This window comes from Eucalyptus grandis, chromosome 8 (genome assembly GCF_016545825.1).
Source record: "Eucalyptus grandis isolate ANBG69807.140 chromosome 8, ASM1654582v1, whole genome shotgun sequence".
Lineage (NCBI taxonomy): Eukaryota > Viridiplantae > Streptophyta > Magnoliopsida > Myrtales > Myrtaceae > Eucalyptus > Eucalyptus grandis.
The window spans coordinates 35,780,142-35,800,075 of NC_052619.1; the positions used below are offsets into that span (position 1 = coordinate 35,780,142).

General features: G+C 39.8%; 1 protein-coding gene and 1 long non-coding RNA gene across 2 annotated transcripts; both read left to right on the forward strand.

The window, feature by feature from the left end:
* The first annotated feature begins 1,140 nt into the window (after window positions 1-1,140).
* Window positions 1,141-1,962, forward strand: LOC104414269 (protein RALF-like 32). Its single transcript, XM_010025331.3, has one exon. It carries the CDS (start codon window positions 1,345-1,347, stop codon window positions 1,693-1,695), a length of 351 nt encoding a protein of 116 aa, XP_010023633.2. The 5' UTR covers window positions 1,141-1,344; the 3' UTR covers window positions 1,696-1,962.
* An 11,304-nt stretch (window positions 1,963-13,266) lies between these two features.
* On the forward strand, window positions 13,267-15,773 carry LOC120287635. The gene is made up of 2 exons (XR_005545802.1): window positions 13,267-14,088; window positions 14,530-15,773. It is a non-coding gene; the product is annotated as an uncharacterized LOC120287635 (long non-coding RNA).
* Window positions 15,774-19,934: the final 4,161 nt, after the last annotated feature.

Below are 19,934 nucleotides of genomic sequence, written 5' to 3' on the forward strand. Positions count from 1 at the left end.
ATTATACATTGACAAAGTTCAAAAACCATTTGTGTCATTTCTTAAATATAAAAGTCATGCTGCATAAAATTTATGCATCAGAAAGAAGACATAAGTCGTTATCAGTTGATCCAATCTCCTAATTTGAGGGCATCTTTGTTAGTTTAAAGGGTATATAGTTCGACCCAAAAGAGGCATGACAGACCCTAAGAAATATTCATTTACCCCGACTGCCACCTCTTGGAATTGGTTATATTGTCCATCTCTGCAGTCTGTCCCATAGGTTCCTTTTTCGGACTAACAGAAAGTACATGAAGAGCTTGAGCTACGAACGATGCCCCATGTACTGAATTTAAAAAGTCAATTGTATCCTCAATCCACGCTAAAGAATTTTTCTCTAAGTGAACCAGTTCAATAATAAACAATAGAATCTTGAAAGCCCCACATGTGCATGTTTATGTACTCATTTCATCTAAGAATAGTGTAGCACTTTAAATTTTGCAATTTAGAGTCACTGACTAGTAACACCTCACTTCCTAAATTTTTCCCAAATTTTAGATTATGATAATCCCAAGGTTTGTGTTATCATGAACTTGAATAACCAAACTAGAGTTGCTACCTAGTGACTAATGTAAATTCAAATTTTGGTTGAGTATATGTGAGCATTTTGAGAGTGATTGGCCCGTCATACTAATTAAACAATGTGACTTGTGCAAGTCTACAATAGACACCACTTAGCATAGTAGCCTAGTGGTAAATGAAACATATGACTTTCATGATGTTACAACAAGCTATATAATGAGCAAAAATCTAGCCAACTTGTACCTTGAGTATTTGCTACCACATTTGGGGAGAGTTTATGATTTCTACAATTATACCAAGTAGGTATGATTCAATCCGAATATTTGAATGTGAATATTTCATAACGAGTGTGAGACTTTTATGATAAAATCCAAAGGGTCTGTGCTAGTCACGTCTCCTCAACCTCTCAAGCATACTAGATAAAGTCTACAAGACACCACATTTTCTTATGGTCCTAGAGAGTATTCAAACCTTAAATAGCTTTAGACGAGGAGCATGTACATGATTGAGACAGAAGAAGAGCAAAACCAAACCCCGTTCAAGTCGCATACGTGCCACCCACTCACCCAGTCGCATTCAGGGAAAGGTCAAGCCTTACATGCTTCCCATGCCGAAAAAGAGGAAATTGGTGTGAAGAGAGGTCTATGAGTTTGGTGAAGTGCGGTCCACTCTGTCGACGCAGTGCAGCTTCCACTACCGTCTTTTGCACAGGAAAGAGAGTCGGGTTCAGATGCTCCTATAATTCACCCTTCTGAAGTGGACTTCACATAAACTATTGAAAACATGGAGGCCACTTCTCCCATCAAGCTTCTCTCATTCGCGTTCCTATTGGTCCTCTGTCTTCTCAGCACCGGCGGAATCACTCCTCACAAGGTCGATGCTCGTGACCCAGCGTGCAATGGCTCGATAGCTGAGTGCAGTGAGGAAGCGGAGTTCCAGATGGACTCTGAAATCAACCGGAGGCTACTCGAGCAGAAGAAGTACATATCTCCCGGTGCGCTCAAGAGAGACCAGCCAGTCTGCAATGGGGGAGGGAGCGGCAATGCCTACACCAACAGCGGATGTCTACCTACTCCGTCAAATCCCCATACCCGAGGTTGCGCCAAGTACTACCAGTGCAGGTCTGGATCGTGATGGTCTGTGAGTTTCTTGCTAAGTAAATGATGGAAACACAAACGCTCTTGATTAGTTTGGTAATATACTTCATGAACTGCTTCGAAATTATCTCCTCATACAAAGTTTATTGGGTTGATCTACAGTTTCTGATTAGATTCCGATTATGTTCTAATTCTCTAGAGTACAACAACATCCTCAGTTTGCAGCATAGAAGTCTGTTTCTCTCAAAAAGATTACTGTTTCAACCAGAAGTGCTTGACATTGAAGAAGCAATTTCTTGCAAAATAGTAGCTCATATTGTTGGCTCCGCTTATCACAAACATGTAAGGGGCTGAGAAAAAAAAATTATTTGCAAACAAATTTAGAAAGTGCAAAATACTGAAATCCCTAGTGGATTTCCACAAAAACAGGAAGACGTTCGAGCGAAAATTTCTGGAGAGATTATTTGAGGGACTCGTCAAATCAACTTGAAACGTAGAAAATAAGGTAACTATAGCAAAACTGGACGAGAAAGAATAGACAATTCACCAAAATCTGTGGCTGCCTTTTGACTCAGTGAATGCATGATTTCATTTGTTTGAATCTTTATCACACAATCATTTCTTTTGTTTGTTTTCAAATCATGCGTGCTTAGACGGAAGCAGACAGGACAATCAAAATGTCTGGCTAGAAATGATGCATCTGCAGATCTCGGAATTAGAACAGTAGAAGAAATAATGCTGGGTGGGACAACCGTAATATTTGAAAAGATGATAGCTGTAGCACTTTTCTGAGCTGTGAAATTAAGTTACATAAACCTCCTTTGCGAGATAACACCGTCTAAACTTATACTGGGAGATGTAGGGGACATTTGGACCACATTTTGTCATAGAAGTCGAGAGTGGTGATTTGAGGCACCTCAATTTACCATGTTTTCTAGTAAGAACAAGCCAACTAATTTTTTTCGCCGATAAAAAAGACTAGTGAGGACAAGTGATTGAATATTTAAATATTAAAAAACACCTTCATCAAAATGATTATTTGATTATGGCTGTTATATTTGATCCCTGGTTAAACAATGCATCCATAGAACTATGTAAACAATTGTGAACTCATCCCTTCTAAGAAAATATAGCCTAAGTGCAAATTCTGTAAATATTTAAGGCTGTGAACAGCAGAAAGGTAAAATTGCCCTTTTGAAGAAAACTATGCACTACGTCCTTGGCCTCGTAGAATTAGGTATGATGACGAAAGTCCGTCGACTTTGTGGGGAGAAAGACCTCCTATGACTTTTCCTCGGCGGACTTTTCATCTGTCAATTGAAGGTTTAGAATTGGGCTAAAGTGGCCCCATTTCGCCTTACCAACCCCGGGAGATACGTATCGTTCTAGAGAAAAGGGAGTGTTATACACTCTATGTTTCCCACTCTTCCTACCTCGCTGGTCCCACGTTTTTTTTTTTCTCTTTTGATCAGTTATGACGGTAGGGTACAAATCGGACAATAGTGTCAGTTTTTGGTTTTTATACGCTACTTGGAAGTTGATGGAAAATGCGTCTAAAGTGGTACCGATTTGGACATTTGTATGTACTTATGCCTTATATTTTACATTGAAAATTTCTCCAAACTTTGAAAAAAAAAATCTTATCTTAATTTAGCAAGAATTCTTGGAAAAGTTTATATGAAAATATTAAGGCTTCATTTATTTCAAGAAAAATATTTTCCCCATTTTTGACTTTTGATCCGCTTAAGAAAATGGGTCAACGAAATTGTTTTCTTAGTCAATGGAAATTCTATGTTTAAATTCAAAAAATGATTACCTCTTTAAAAATTATAAATAATTTTTCCAAAATATAACTAGAATTTGGCACTTGAACCCATAACACCATGTTTGGGCACAGAAACCTTAAAATTGATTCTTGGGGACCCAACGTTCAAGACCACATCTAGGGCACTCGGGCACGAGTCCATTGAGGCCAGACTCAAGACCCTAGTTCCTCGCCTGTGCTTGGGACCCTAGTGTTAGTGCGGATCCCGATGCCCATGCTCGAGTTCATCGAGGTTGAACTTGGGACCCTAGTGCCTGTGCTGAGGTTCCCGGTGCTTGCGTCTAGGACCATCAAGGCTAGGCTTGAACCCTAAGCACTCGGGCTTGGTCCACAATAGCCAAGCACGGGATCCTAGTATCCGAGCTCAAATCCCAAGCACCCTAGTCCAAGCCCACCAAGGCCATGCTCGAGTCCCCAATGATCAAGACTTGGCCCCTTTAGTTAGGCCTGGTTCCTCAATGCTCAAGTTGGGCTCAAGTCCCTAGTGCCCGAGCTAGGGTCTATTGAGGCCAAAAGCCAAGGACCCCAGTGCTCGTGCCTTGGTCCATCAAAGGCGAAGCCAAGACTTTAGTGCCCATGCTTGGGGTCCATTGAGGCTGGCTTGGTACCTCGTTGCTTGTGCCATAGTCCATAAAGGCTGAGCCTAGGAGCCAAGTGCCCATGCCTTGATCCCATGTGTTTGGGTCAGGGTCCATCAAAGACCGGCCATAGGACTTTGATACCCATATCCGATTCTTTGACTGCTCATTCGTAAGTTAGAAGTATCCGAATAGCGTATGTTTATCTAGGAAAATTAAACAAAAATATTCATTTGAAACGATTGAAAATATTTTATAGCTCATTTTCAGGTTTTAGCCAAACACGAAAAAATATTGTCATTCTCTTGAATAATAATTTCCCAGAAAATATTTTTTAAAAATTTCATTTTTGAGAAATAGATGGAGACTAATTATTTCAAGGACTTGTCTGCTCCATCATCTACGACCCCCCAGCAGAAGATACTGGATGATTATCTTCTCCTTTCTCCACCCGTACAATTGGAGTTGTTGCTCCTTAAACAAGCACGTTACATTTGAATCTTGTGGTCCTCGAAACATTTCACCAGATTCACGCGGACGCTTCACGGCTGATCCGGGCGAGGCCGAGCTCGCCCGCCGGGCCGGCGAGGCGACCTCGCGCCGGCCCGGGGCGAGCTCGATCTCGCCCGAATCCGGCCTCGAGCTCGCCAGCCGGCGAGGCCGAAGGCTCTGCCAGTGGCGAGCCTCGGCCTCGCCCGCGGTGGCTCCGCGAGGCCGTGCCTCGCCCGCCGGGCGAGCTCGGCCCTCGGGCCGGTCGCCGCCAAGGCCTTGGCCTGGCGACCGCCAAAAGAAGAAAAAAAAATGAAAAAGAAAAAGAAAAAAAGGAAAAATAGAAAAAAATAGAAAAATAAAAAAAAAAAAATTATCCAAACTACCAAACAGCACCCAGAGGCAAGGAACGTGTCCATATGTAGAATCCGTGTGTAGGATTTGGCGGCCGAGTAAAATCTGGGGCCTTTGCTTCGTTGAGATCCGCCCTCTCGCCACGGCCATTCTAATAAATACCTCCAATCCCATCTTCACTTCGCATCACCCAATCAATCTTTCAGTCGAGTACTTCGAATTTCCAGAACTTGAAATATCGGAAGCGCGCGTCTAAACCCAGAGCAGAAAAATGTCTCACCGAGGACATCAGCAGCAGCAGCATCACAACCTGTACCATGGCGAGGGGATCATGGCCATGGAGCGCATATTGGTCACGGCCATGGTCATCATGGGGGAGGACATCACGGCGGGTATGGTCTGGGAGGAGGACATCATGGGCATGGGCTTCTGGGACACGGCCATCATGAAGTCATGCAAGGGCATGGGCTTGGGCACGCCATACATGGGCCTGTAGGGAAATTGCAGCATCATCAATATGCCCATTCTCATAGGCATGGTCTTTTTGGACACATGAACCGAAGTCATGCTGTTCCGGTTCATGGATGGGGACATCATCCACATGGCCTTGGAGGAGGACATCATCATCACCACCACTACCATCATCACCATGGTTGATGTCGCTGACTTTGTGAATTAGTGTTTCAACAAGTCGATTTTGCGCCGTTTAGTGGCTGATCGCCTCCGCATTGAATCTCAGGGCTTTTGTTCTTGTTTCGTTCGTTCTTTTTTTTTGTTTTTTTTTGTTTTTTTAATCTTGAGAATATTAGTGTTGCTTGTACTGGATTTGTTTATTATCTGTTCTTTTATTCCCTTGCAAATTAAATTGACAAAAAAAAAATTAACACAAATCAAAGCATGATGAAGTGCTCAAACGAGAATTGCTTATTTAATTCACACAACAAGTGATATTTGTGTCTGCCTCGCCAGGAAAAAAAGGTGCCGAGTCTTCTGCGCTGACACACCTTTTAATCTCATAGCACTTATATGACTTCGGTGATAATCATATATTACAAGACTTAATATAATAATATTTAATTATTAAGCAATAATTTCATTTAACGGTTTGAATTTTTAGAATAATTGATAACAGTCCCACTAAATCTCATATTGTATTAGAGCAAGAAGTCCTAATTTCGAATTTTTAAAGGCTTATATTAGCTCCCAATGAAATATTTTAACATATAGTAGTTGACAATAAAGACTAGATTAAGCGTAACAATGAGTCATAAGAAATTTAAATATTAAATCACGCATTCATTGAATTAACTAATTGATTATTGCTGTCATATTTGTTTCCTGGTTAAACATTGCATCCATACCATGTAAACAAATGTAAGCTCATCCTTTTTGAGAAAAATATAGCCTTAGTGCAAATTCTGTAAATATTTAAGGTTGTGAACAGCAGAAAGGTAAAATTGCCCTTTTGAAGAAAACTATGCAATACGTCCTTGGCCTAATGGAATCAGGTATGCAATTGCCGACTTACGGGAAAAAGGAGGAATAACCTCTTTAAGAGAAAGGCCTCTTATGACTTTTCCTTGGTGAGATTTTTCATCCATCAATCGAAGTATAGAATTGGGCCAGAGTGGCCCCATTTCGCCTTACCAACCGCAAGTGATATGTCTTGCTCTAGAAGAATGCCTAATACCCTAAAAAAATCTCCAATTTTAAGGCTATGTTCGTTTTACAAAAAATAACTTCCGAAATTTTTTTCCAAATTTTTCGATATTCGTTTTAGAGAAAAATGAATTGCTTGGAGAAAACATTTTCCATAAAGGGAAAAAAATTCTTCTAAATTAGGGGAAAATGTTTTCCAATTTTCACACTTAATATCTCTTATCTCACACCCCTATAAGCCTTCACTTCCTCTTCCTCTAACTCCCCCTCCTTTTTTTTTTTTTTTTTTTAAATTCGAATTATTTTTAATTTCTTTTTCTTATTTCTTATTTATTTTTTTTTTTAAATTGAGCTTTTTATTCCTTTTCTTTTTCTTCTTCCTTGGCTGGACATAGGCCACGACGGCAACCGGCAATCGGCCATAGGCCAACTCCAACCTCGCCCAAGGCCAAATCTCGCTAGCCACAAGCTCGCCGGATATGGTGAGCTATGAGCTCGCCAACATCAGCGGAGCTCGGGCTTGCTTGGATCTAGTTGGCGAGCTCATAGCTCGGTTGATCCAAGCGAACCTAAGCTTTGCCGAGGTCAGCGAGCTCAAGGCTTGGTTGAGCCAAGCAAGTTGCGTCCATTGGTGGCGAGCTTGCGACTTGATTGGATCGATCAAGCCTTGAGTTATTTGGATCCGGCAATTGCATCTTGGGCGGCTGCGAGTAGCTAGCCACGTCGAGGCACATGGCGGTGGAGGAAAGAGAAGGAAGGAGGGAGGAAAAAGAAAAATAAAATAATAAAGATTTAATTTTTTTGGTAATTTTTCTCAAAAATCAAATTAGATAAAGAATAATGGAAAAATATTTTTCACTCAAATTTCAGATTTTAGCCGAACACCAAAAAATATAGTCATTTTCTTGGAAAATGACTTTCTAAAAAATGTTTTCAGTAAATGTGATATTTCCCATGAAACGAACGGACCCTAAGTTTTGTCTCAATTTTACTCTTTGTTTAAAAAAGAATCTTGAACTTTAGGTCATGTCTCAATTTTATCATAAATCTTTTTATCCAATAAAAACTCTCAACTTTAGGTCTTATCCCAATTCCATCCTTTTTTTTTGTTCTATTAAAAATCCTCAACTTTAGATATTGTACCAATTTTACTAATCCCAACTCTATCCTTAAATTTTTATAGTCTCATAAAAAATAATAAATAACTTTTATTTGAGTCATAAATCAACCCCTAACCCTACATTCAAAATTTTTCATTGACAATCGAGAGATAGAATACACCCAAGCACGAGCTATTTGAGCAACCTAAGCACAAGCTTTTTGATTGTGAGAGATAGGACATTCCCAATCACGAAAGATTGACAAGCGTAGCATCCCTAGAGCTATTTTGACAAAAGGTTAATGGAGAGCAAATTTGAGACTTATGTAAAAGTTGGTGATTATTTATGAGACAAAAAATTGGAGTGAAATTGAAATCGACCTAAAGCTTGAATTTTTTTTTTAAACCAAAAAATTTTAGGATAGAATTGGTACTTGACCTAAAGTTAAGGGTTTTTAATGATACAAAAAAAAAAGTTTAGGGTAAATTTGAGATTGTACTTAAAGTTTGGGGTTTTTTATGGGGCAAAAAAATTTAGGATAAAATTAACACATGACCTAAAATTAGAGTTTTTTTCTTTTTTTATGAGATAAAAGGTAGAATTAAGATGAGATAAAATTTAAGGTTTTTTAGGGTATTGGGCCTCTAGAAGTAATGGAGTATAGTATATTTTGTGTTTCCTACTCTTCCTCCCTCTGTCTAGTTGGTCCTGCATTTTTTTTAATCAATTATGACGGTAGGGTACAAATTGGAAAATAGTGTCAGATCGTGGTTTTTATTCCCTACTCGAAAGTTGTGGGAAAATGCGTCCAAGTGGTACCAACTTAGATGTTTATGTGTACTTAGACCTAATATATTCCATCGAAAACCAAACATGAAATCTCATCTTAATTTAGCAAGAATTCTTGGAAAAGCTTACCTGAAAATATTAAGGCTCAATTTATTTGGCAAAAAACATTTTTTGGAAAAATATTTTCATCATTTTTCGGCATTAGGTTCGCTTAAGAAAATAAGTCAATGGAAAACCGATACTTAAAATCAGGAAAATGATTTTCTTATTTAAAAAATCAAAAATTAAATATGACTAAATATCGGCCCTTATACTTAAAACTCTATGTTTGGCCACAAAAAACCCAAATGCTAGTTCCTAGGTCCTTGGCGTTCAAGATCTACGTCGCCCAAGTATGGGTCTATCGAGGCTAGACTCATAACCCTGATGCCCGTGCTTAGGACCCTGGTGCTAGTGCAAATCCTTGATGCTTGGCCTCGGGTCCATCAAGGCCGAGGTTGAAGGCCTCGACACCTTGGTCCACAAAAGCTGTGCTCAGGTCCCCAATACACAAGCTCTAATGCGCGGCACTTAGGCTTGGGTCCACAAAGGCCATGCTCAGGTCCTTAATGTTCGAGCTCGGGTCCCTAGTGCCTAAGCCAGGGTCTATTGAGGTCGAAGCCCAAGATTCTATTGCCTGTGCTCGGGTTCATCGTTTGACATTATTACACAAATTTCGCTTCTACTACAATTCGCTACGGTGATGCTATAATATTGTTTAAGTAATGAACTGTTTTGCTCATGCCACAGTTCATAAAGGCTAGGCCCGAGACCTAGGTGCCCATGCCTCGATCTAGGCACTCAGATTGAGGTCCATCAAGGCTGAACCCGAGACTCTGTGCTCATATTCGATTCTCTGCTTGTCCATGTACTAGTTACTAACACTTGAATAGTGTATGTCTATTTAAGAAAATCAAATCAAATTTTACATATCAAATAATGGAAAATATTTTCTAATTCATTTTTGAGTTTCAGCTAAGTACCAAAAAATACTGTCAGTATTTGCCAAACAAATGGATAAGTACATCAAAGACTTGTCCACTCCATTATCTACGACCCCAGCTGAAGATACTGGATGATCATCTTCTCCTTTCTCCACCCAAGCAGCTGGAGTTGTTTTTCAAACAAGCACGTTACATTTGAATTTTGTGGTTTTCGAAGCATTTCCCCATATTCACGCGGATGCTTAATGGCTAAGCAGAGAAAACTAAGCACCTAGCGATAAGGAACGCGTCTATCTGTAGAATCCGTGTGTAGTATTTGGCGGCCGAGTGAAATTTGAGGCCTTTGCTTCGTTGAGGCCCCCCTTCTCACCGCGGTCATTCCTATAAATACCTCCGATCCCATCTTCATTTCGCATCATCTAATCAGTCTTCCAGTCGAATACTTCAAATTTCCAGAACTTGAAATATCGAAAGCGCGCGTCTAAATCCAGCGCAGAAAAATGTCTCACCCAGGACATCATCAGCAGCAGCAGCAGCAGCAGCAGCACCACCACCACCACCACCACCTATACCATGGCGAGGGACATCATGGCCATGAAGCGCATTTCGGTCATGGCCATGGCCATCATGGGGGAGGATATCACGGCGGGTATGGTCTGGGAGGAGGACATCATGGGCATGGTCTTCTGGGACATGGCCATCATGGGTTCATGCAGGGGCATGGGCTTGGGCACAGCATACATGGGCTTGTAGGCAAATTGCAGCATCATCAACATCCCCATCCTCATGGGCATGGTCTTTTTGGACAGATGAACGGAGGTCATGCTGTTCCCATTCCTGGATGGGGCCGCAATCCCCATGGCCTTGGAGGAGGACATCACCATCATCATCACCGTGGTTGATATCGCTGACTTTTCCAATTAGTGTTTTAACATGTCGATATCGCGCCGGTTTGTGGCCGATCGACCTGGATCGAATCTTAGGGCTTTTGTCCTTGTTTCGTTCGTTCGTTCGTTCTTCTTCTTCTTTTTTTTTCCTGGGAATATTAGTGTTGCTTGTACTGTATTTGTCGGTTCGTTCTTTTATTCTCTTTTCAAAATAAAGTGAAAAAAACAGAATCAAGCCTTCTAATTTCCCATAAGACTCAACTCTATGAGACGATGGGACAACGCTCCTCTTTTGTACGGGCAAGGTGGGAGCCCAAAAACTTGAGCAAAGAGCTTGAGAGGAATTGTCAAGATTTGAATCTTTAACCTGTGATTGGATACCATGGATTAAGTTAGAAATTATTTACGTAACCATTTCTTCTAAAAGTTAAAATTATTATATCGTGGTACCGTATATATTTTATCTCCTATAACTTTTGCTCATGTGCATTCTAATTCAATGATGAAGGCCTTAGGCGTGCAAATTCAATTATGTAGGCACAAAATAAATAAAACCCATTGCCCTAATGAAAGGGAACCATATATGGGATGGAATAGGGATGTAAAGAATCAATAAAAGCGTAGTGGGAATATAATCTGGTTCTAATACAAATATGAAACTCATTTTTGGTTCTAATACAAATTTGAAATTGAACGTGCAACTTCAAAAGCTTAATCTATAGAAATGTAGCGGGGAATATATTCTATATCAAAAGAATAATGACTGCGGGCCTCCGCCTCACATGGCTTTTGTCTTTTAGCACCTGATCCTTTCCATATTAATCTAAAAAAATTCAGTGCTCACCGCGGCAAGATCATACTCAGTTTGAGGAAAAGATCTTTGACATTTGCAGAGTTAACTCTTCATTGAATTTATTGTCTTAGCGCTGTACTATAAAAACTCAGCGAAGTTAAACGACTGGTTAATGTTCTGACATTATCATTTTTGCTTGGGCGTCTCTAACAAAAGGATTAGGTCAATTCAATCTCGATATTTTGTGTGGAGGCTTGACACTGGACCGGTTGGTTTGGATTTTTATTTTCCCTTTTCCTTCCATATTGTCAATCTCAGAATGGTAAGATTGATGGAGGAGGCAAAACATTCCTATAATGAATTAGTCAATCTCAGAATTTTCTTCCGCCTTTCCTTAAGCATTGTTTCTTGTTCTTTTGTGTCAAATAAGATAAGTTTACAAATTCATTACCTTTTTTCCAAAAATTTCGAAATTATTTTGATAAACTTAATGATTGTAGCTCTATTTTAAAAGGATAATACATAAAGTTATGTTGTCTAGAACATTTATTTACAATTTGTGTTTAAAGTTTAATCTCCGATAACTCCCTATTGTAACCAACTTTCTAGTTCAGATTATTTTTTGAGTGGAATTCCTTGGCTAAAATTTTGAACTCTTTATCGTTATAACTTAGACTTGAGATTGTTAATTAACAAAATAACCAACAAGTTTCAAACTCGTTGCAAAAAATCTCTCATAGAATTCAGCTTAAGCACATTGTTAAGTATAAGAGAGGAAATGAAGTTTGTATAAGAACGAACAGAAAATAACAGAAGGTGGTGGAATTAATACAACCGTTGGCACCAAAAAGTCTACTTGGCATGTGAATGAGAACAAACACGTGAATAGCACATGGACATGAATGTTTACGCACATAGCGCATGGATATCACTATAAGTGTGTCAACTCATTGACACGTATAGGAATCAACTTATGTTGATTGATATTGGTATTCATTAATGCCACGTGTTTGGTTGTAGAAATATAATGTCAGATTGTTGGTAGTTGCTAATATAAACATTGTGACGAATATTTATTGAAGGGATATTAACAAGTTGCTTTGAAGTTTAAATCGATGAAGCAATTGAGACCAAAGGCACACATTTTTGAGGGACCATTTACCACCTGAAAGCAAGATTGTTGGACACCCGTTGTTACAAGAAACCACATCATGGAATGGTTTACGCAACAGCAAGGGTAATGATTTGAAAATATGGATGTGAGACTTGATGAAGTGTAGAAACATGGAGGTAATCAACAGAAGTTACTTAAGGAATTATAACCGCTAGGAATCGTCAGACGGCAGTTATCATCAGCCATTATGAATATCGCCAATCATCCATCATAAACCGTTATGAATATCGCTAGTCATCCATCATAAACCGTCAGAAAATAGTTATCATAGATATCACAATACTATGAAATGCAATTAGCAATACAATCTCGTGCTAGTAATTGTAGTTGTATCATTTGAAGGAGGTGAGGTTGGGAAACTTAATCTAAATGACACCGTAAGGTGTTAATGCCTTTGACAATGACATTTAGCACAAGAGTTATAAATAGTTATTTCAGAAACAAAAATTAAGATAATCACTTGTTTTCAACAAAAAAAGAATTATTTTTAAAAAAAATTGTTTACCTTTCATTTCTTCTTACAGGAGGGAAATATGGCACCAATCCACTTCTCATTAAGAATTGTGACACGAAGTGAAAAAAGAAGAGAACTTGCGGGAATTCTGTATATTGTATTGATTCAACTTGTTTTAATTTACATGTGCAAGTCTCTATTTATAATACAACGTATGGTTAGTAAAGGAAATAATAAAGAGGACTATATAGAATCAATTCTAATTCTAGATCGATTCACATGATAATTTTCAATCACGAATTGATTCTCGCTTATCTCCAATAAATTGTCTTTGGCTTTTCAATAAGTTAATTTAAATTATCTTCTCCTGTCTCCACCTGAACACCTGGAGTTGTTCCTTAAACAAACACGCAACTTCGAATTTTTGTAATTTTCAAAACATTTCACCAGATCCACGCGGATGCTTAACGACTAAGCAGAGAAAACTAAGCACGCAGAGATCAAGGGACGCGTCTTGTCCGTGAAATGCCGTATGTAGGATCTGGCGGCCGAGCGAAACTATGGCCTCGCTTCGTTGACCTTATCATCCCTATAAATAGGTCCAATCCCTTCTTAATTTCGCATCATCCGATCGATCTTCCAATCCATTACTTCAAATTTACAGCAACTTGAAATTCAAAGCGAGCGTCTACCAGAGCAGGAAAATGTCTCATCATGGACATCATCAGCAGCAGTATCACTACATGTACCATGGTGAGGGACATCATGGCCATGAAGTACATATGGGTCTCGGCCATGGCCATCACGGGGGAGGAAATTATGGCGGGTTTGGTCCGGGAGGACATCATGGGCATGGGTTCCTGGGACATGGCCATCATGGGGTCATCCATGGGCACGGGCAAGGGCATGGGCTTGGGCACAGGCTTGGGCACGCCATAAATGGGCTTCTAGGGAATTTGCATCCTCATCACCATCATGCCCATCATCATGGGCATGGTCTTTTTGGACACATGAACGGAGGTCATGCTGTTCCAGTTCATGGATGGGGACATAATCCACATGGCCTTGGAGGAGGACATCATCATCATCACCATGGTTGATGTCGCTGACTTGTTTGATTGGTGTTTCGACTTGTTGATATCATGCCGGTCTGTCGCCCGGTCAACTCGGATTGAATCTTGGGGCTTTGTTATTGTGACGTTGGCTTTTTCTTTTTTGGAATATTACTGTCCTCAACCGAGGGAATTGGATCAATTTGTGGTTGAGGACAGTGCCATAAAGCATGTCAATCTAGTTGTGGGTATTTAACCCACTCTCACTCACTTCAGACGTGGTGTTTACCTTGGTGAGGCTTCCTAATTCCCTGTCTATCTTTGTCTTCCCGATAGAGAGGGAATAGGAGGACAGCATGGAGTCTCTGGGGCTTTGTTATTGTAACATTGGCTTTTTCTTTTTTGGAATATTAGTGTTGCTTATACTGGATTCGTGTACAATTCGCTCTTTGATTCTCTTGTCAAAATAATTTTTAAAAAAAATTACGCCATCTTCTTTCTCCGGAGGACTCAACTCTAGGAGATGATGGATGAGGCTCCTCTTAGTCTTTTGTACGGGCAAGGTGGGAACAGTAACATGAGCAAAGAGCATGAGAGGAAGTGTCGAGATTTGAATATTTAATGTGGATAGGATGGTCTAAGTTATAAATTGATTGCATAATTATTTACTCCAAAATTTAAATTATCAAAGTGCGGTACTGCATATAATTTATCTCTTGATGCTCTTGCCACAGGTATACCAATTCAATGATGAAGGCTTTAGACATGTAAATTCGATGGAAGACATCATCACGGTAGACATAGTCATCATGGGATTGGTAAGGGGGGCGGACACGGGCATCATGGGGGGCACGGTCCCCACGGAGGAGGACTCCTCTTTGGGCATGGTCTCGGAGGACATGGGTGTCATGGACATGAACAGGGGCTTCACCTGAGCGGTGTTTTGGGGCATGGGGGTCGTGGACATGGACATGGGCATCACGTGAGGGTTCTTTTAGTCCACGGACATGGACTTTTCAAACACGGTCATCATGGTCATTGCAAAGGTCACGGTCATGGTCACAAAGGGCGCCATGCGCATGGCCGCTGCGGGGGGCATCATATCTGTATGGAGCAACCGGAACAGGAACAAGAACAGCAACAGGAACAGGAAGTCGCAGCTGCGACGCCGACTCCGATAACCGAGCAGCTCGGTACTCTCGCTCTGACTGCTGATTAGGGAGGAGGCCACTTGGAGCTGGGTCTTAAACATCAGCGACGCCCGGGTTAGCGATAAATATGTTTTGGAGATTCCGTGTCTTGGCTCCTACCAATAATCAGTACCAGTTTTATCTTTTTGGGTTGTTTCGTGGATGATCAGATTCAACGGTTTGAAGTGTTGTGGAGGTTGATGGCTGTTGTGGAGGTCAATGGAAGTTTCTCTATACAGCTTGTGTACCAATATTATGCGATGGTACACTAAAAATTAGCGTGATGGTATCGGTCATTTGAGGTTTCGGATCAAATGGTTCCATATATTTTATGCAGAAGATATGAAGGTTCTGAATTATGTTCTGAATTAGAAATGATGTGTTGCTGAGCTCTTCGAGGGCATCATTGGCATGCATGAGCAAATTGACCAGAATTAATTGATAGGTAAGGTTTCTGACAGCAAACAGCGCGGACAATGGCATATGCTTTCCATCTTGTCATTCAAGTAACTCCGGCAAAATGTTGGATTATAATGTCTCAGTGCTGCTGGTTTTTCGACTGATGTTCCTCTGTTCTGTTTTTCTTATTATGGTTTATTTTTCTTGCTAAGTTGGTTATATTATGCAGCTGGTATTTTTGTTATTTAGGAAGTGAATTAGCACGTTTAGGTGCAGTTATATGCTGCACGTGTGTGTGGTTTGTAAGCAGTTATTGTTCTTGTTTAAGTTGCCTTGTACTTGACAGTTTTCTTAGATAGAACTGATGTATGCAAGTTCGTGTTTTGTTTTCTCTGTGATTCTCTTCCTCATTCGAAATCTATAGCTTCTGGTTTTCTGTCTCTTGTTTACTGTTTGATCAGTAACAACAGTGGTATCAGAGCTTGAATGATCTTGAGGGACTGTGAAGTGAAGCAAGTATCAAAGTGTAAAGAAGTTAAAGGGTGATGGAGACAGGGTCGAGTGGTTTCTTTGCGATGGCTTCTCCAGTATTTACTGGAGAGAGTTATCAAGCATGGGTTATTAAGATGACAGCATTTTTGGAGGGTCATGATCTGTGGGAAGCTGTGGAGGATGATTATGAAGTTACTCCACTTCCAAATAATCCGACCATGAATCAAATCAAACTTCATAAAGAGAGAACCACAAGAAAAGCCAAGGCAAAATCTTGCCTTTATGCTGCTGTCTCGCCTACCATCTTTACCAGAATTATAAAGTGTGACTCTGTAAAGGCCATATGGGACTTCTTGAAGGAAGAATATGAAGGAGATGAGAAGATAAGAGGTATGAAGGTGCTGAATCTCTTGAGAGAATTTGAGAGACAATAGATGAAAGAGTCTGAGTCAGTGAAGGAATACTCTGATAGGCTAGTGGGGATAGCTGATAAAATCAGAGTTTTGGGGATTGACTTGAAGGATGATAGGCTTGTTCAGAAGATCCTGGTGTCTCTTCCAGAGAAATTTGAAGCTACTATAGCTTATCTGGAAAACACAAGGGACTTGGCTGATATAAAACTTGCAGAGTTGTTGAATGCTTTACAGGCACAAGAACATAGAAGACTAATGAGGTGAGAAGAACATGTAGAGGGGGGCATTGCAAGCTAAAGTAAATCAAAATGATGGAGGCAAAGGGAAGAAATGGGTTCATTTGAGAGGAAATGTTCCTGATTCGAGGTTTTTACCAAAAGAAGAGAACACTGGTGGATCTAGCAAATGGAAAAATAATAAAAGGCCATGTCAGTACTGTGGTGGAACCAATCATCAATCTTTTAGATGTTGGAGAAAGCCAGATGCTAGGTGCAGAAGATGCCACAAGTTGGGTCACATGGAAGTTATTTGTAAAGGGAAAACTTATCAGCAAGCAGGAGAAGCACAAGTGGCAGTAAATGAAGTTGATGAAGAGCACCTATTTGTAGCTTCAGCTGGTAAATCTTCAGTCGAAAACAATACATGGCTGGTAGATAGTGGTTGTACCAATCACATGACTGGTAATTTAAAGCTATTTAGGAACATAAACAAGACAGTAAGGTCCAGAGTCAGAATTGGCAATAGACAGCATATTGAAGTGCAAGGTAAAGGTGTAGTTGCTATTGAAGGAAACCAGGAGGTAAAGCTAATCAAGGATGTTCTCTTTGTGCCAAATATTGACCAAAATCTGTTAAGTGTTGGTCAGTTAGTGGAGAAGGGCTATAAAGTGAAGTTCGAAGGAAGGGAATGTCTCATTAAAAATGCTGACAGCAAAGAAGTCTTGAGAATTCCAATGAGGGATAAAATTTTTATGTTCAAACCACATGAGATGCAACAGATGGCTTTGAAATGCAAAGAAGAAAATACAGAGCTATGGCATAAAAGACTTGGGCATGTTCATAGGAGGAGTATGATGTTTATGCAGAAAAATTGGCTTGGTAGATGACTTGCCAAGCTTGGAGGAAGAACTTCCACAATGCAGAACCTATCTTCTTGGCAAACAAGCTAGATTTCCCTTCAAAGGAGGAGTCTCGAGGATATGTCAAAAGCTGGAACTAGTTCACACTGATGTATGTGGACCTATGTCTGAGCCCTCTCTCAATGGAAGTAGTATTTTATTACCTTTACTGATGATTTGACTAGGATGAGCTGGATCCATTTTCTGCGAGCTAAGACTGAAGTAGCTGATGCATTTATGAAGTTTAAAGCTTTAGTTGAGAATCAAAGTGGGAAGAAAATTAAAGCTCTTAGGTCTGACAATGGATCTGAGTATATAGCTAACAAATTTAAGCTGATTTGTGAGCAAGCAGGAATTGTGCAGCAATTTACAGCTCCTTACTCACCTCAACATAATGGGGTCAATGAGAGAAAGAACAAAAGTATTATGGAGATGGCCAGATGTATGATGCAAGAGAAGAATTTGCCTAAGAGGTTCTGGGTTGAGGTATCCAATACTGTTGTATTTCTATTAAATAGATTGCCTACAAAAGTCTTAGAGAAATTAACACCTCTCGAAGGCTGGCAAGATATTAAACCTTCTGTGAAAAACTAAAAGGTTTTTGGATGTTTGTGTTACACTCATGTTCCTGATGTTAAGAGGGACAAACTTGATAAAAAGGCAGAGATTGGGATCTTTGTTGGATATAGTCTTCAATCAAGAGCTTACAGAATTTTCTATCCCATGACAGGGAAAATAACTGTGAGCAGAGATGTCATGTTTTTAGAGGAAGATGAATGGAATTGGATAGATGGAAGGATCACAGAATTGAAGCACTTCGAAAGATAGCCTGAAACAGATGTGGAGACTAATGGAATTACAGAGGAAATGGAAGAGAGTATAGATGATCAACCCGTGAGAGGCACAAGGTCACTTGCTGAGATCTATGAAAGAAGTAATGTGGCAGTGCTCGAACCATCCAACTTTGTAGAAGCCAATGAAGATTAGAAGTGGATTGCAACAATGCAGGAGGAGATAGCAATGATTCAGAAAAATCAGACTTGGGAATTAGTAGACAGGCCACTAGACAAGAATGTGATTGGAGTTAAGTGGGTGTTTAGGACAAAGCTCAATCCTGATGGTTCTGTCAATAAGTATAAAGCAAGATTGGTTGTGAAAGGCTATGCTCAAATATGGGGAGTAGACTATTTTGAAACTTTTGCTCCAGTTGCAAGGCTGGACACAATAAGGCTTTTGTTAGCTGTTGCAGCAGAGAAGGGATGGACTATCTTTCAGTTAGATGTCAAGTCTGCATTCCTAAATGGAGAGCTTGAAGAGGAAATTTTTGTTGAACAACTTGAAGGTTTCGGTATTAAAGGGCAAGAGGAAAGTGCATACAGATTGCGCAAAGCTCTATATGGACTTAAACAAGCTCCAAGAGCATGGTATGGAAAGATAGATCGATATTTACAGGATTTTGGTTTTGCAAAAAGCTTAAGTGAGTTCACTCTTTATATCAAGAAAGTAAATCAAAGTGTGGTAGTTCTGTCACTCTATGTGGATGATTTATTGGTGATAGGAAATGATGCAGAACTGATAGAAAATGTTAAGCAAGGTTTGTTTGCAGGTTTTGAGATGACAGACTTAGGAAAAATGGCTTATTTCTTAGGTCTGGAAGTTAAGCAAAGTCCATATGAAATCTTCATTTGCCAGAGGAAATATTTGAAGGAAATTTTAAAGAAGTTTCAGATGGAAGACTGTCGAAGTGTCAGTACACCGATGGTAGCTAAAGAGAAGTTGCAGAAGGTTGATGGAACAGATGTTGTGGATGCCTTGATGTATAGAAGTCTGATAGGGTGTCTCATGTACCTTACAGCAACTAGACCAGACATTCTATTTGCTGTAAGTGTTCTATCCAGATTTATGAGTGATCCAAGTAAGCTTCATTTGATTGTAGCAAAGAGGATCTTGAGGTATCTAAAAGGAAACTTGTTCTTTGGTGTGAAGTTTCAAAGGGGTCAAGAATTCAATTTACAAGGTTTTTCTGATAGTGATTGGGTTGGCTCGATGGATGATATGAAGAGTACATCTGGATATTGTTTTAGTTTTGGATTAGCTTGTTTCTCTTGGTGTTCTAAAAAACAAGAAATTGTAGCTCAATCTACTGCAGAAGCAGAATTTATAGCTTCTACTGTAGCTACAAATCAAGCTTTGTGGCTGAAGAAGATAATGAAAGATTTATGGCTGAATTCTAGTGGTTGTATCGAAGTCAATGTGGATAATCAAGCTGCTCTAGCAATATCTCAGAATCCAGTTTTTCATGGCAAAACTAAACATTTCAAGGTTAAGTTCTTCTTTCTACGTGAGGTGCAACAAAATGGAGAAGTTAAGCTGGTTTATTGCAGATCTGAAGATCAACTTGCAGACATGTTCACAAAACCACTTCAAGCTGGAAGATTTGAAGTATTAAGAAAGAAAATTGGAGTATGTAGCAGCAATTGATCCAAGGAGGAGTTTGTTGGATTATAATGTCTCAGTGCTGTTGGTTT

Bases quoted from the DNA above. Each gene is read 5' to 3' on its own strand.
- LOC104414269 (XM_010025331.3), top strand. From the start codon at position 1,345: ATGGAGGCCACTTCTCCCATCAAGCTTCTCTCATTCGCGTTCCTATTG.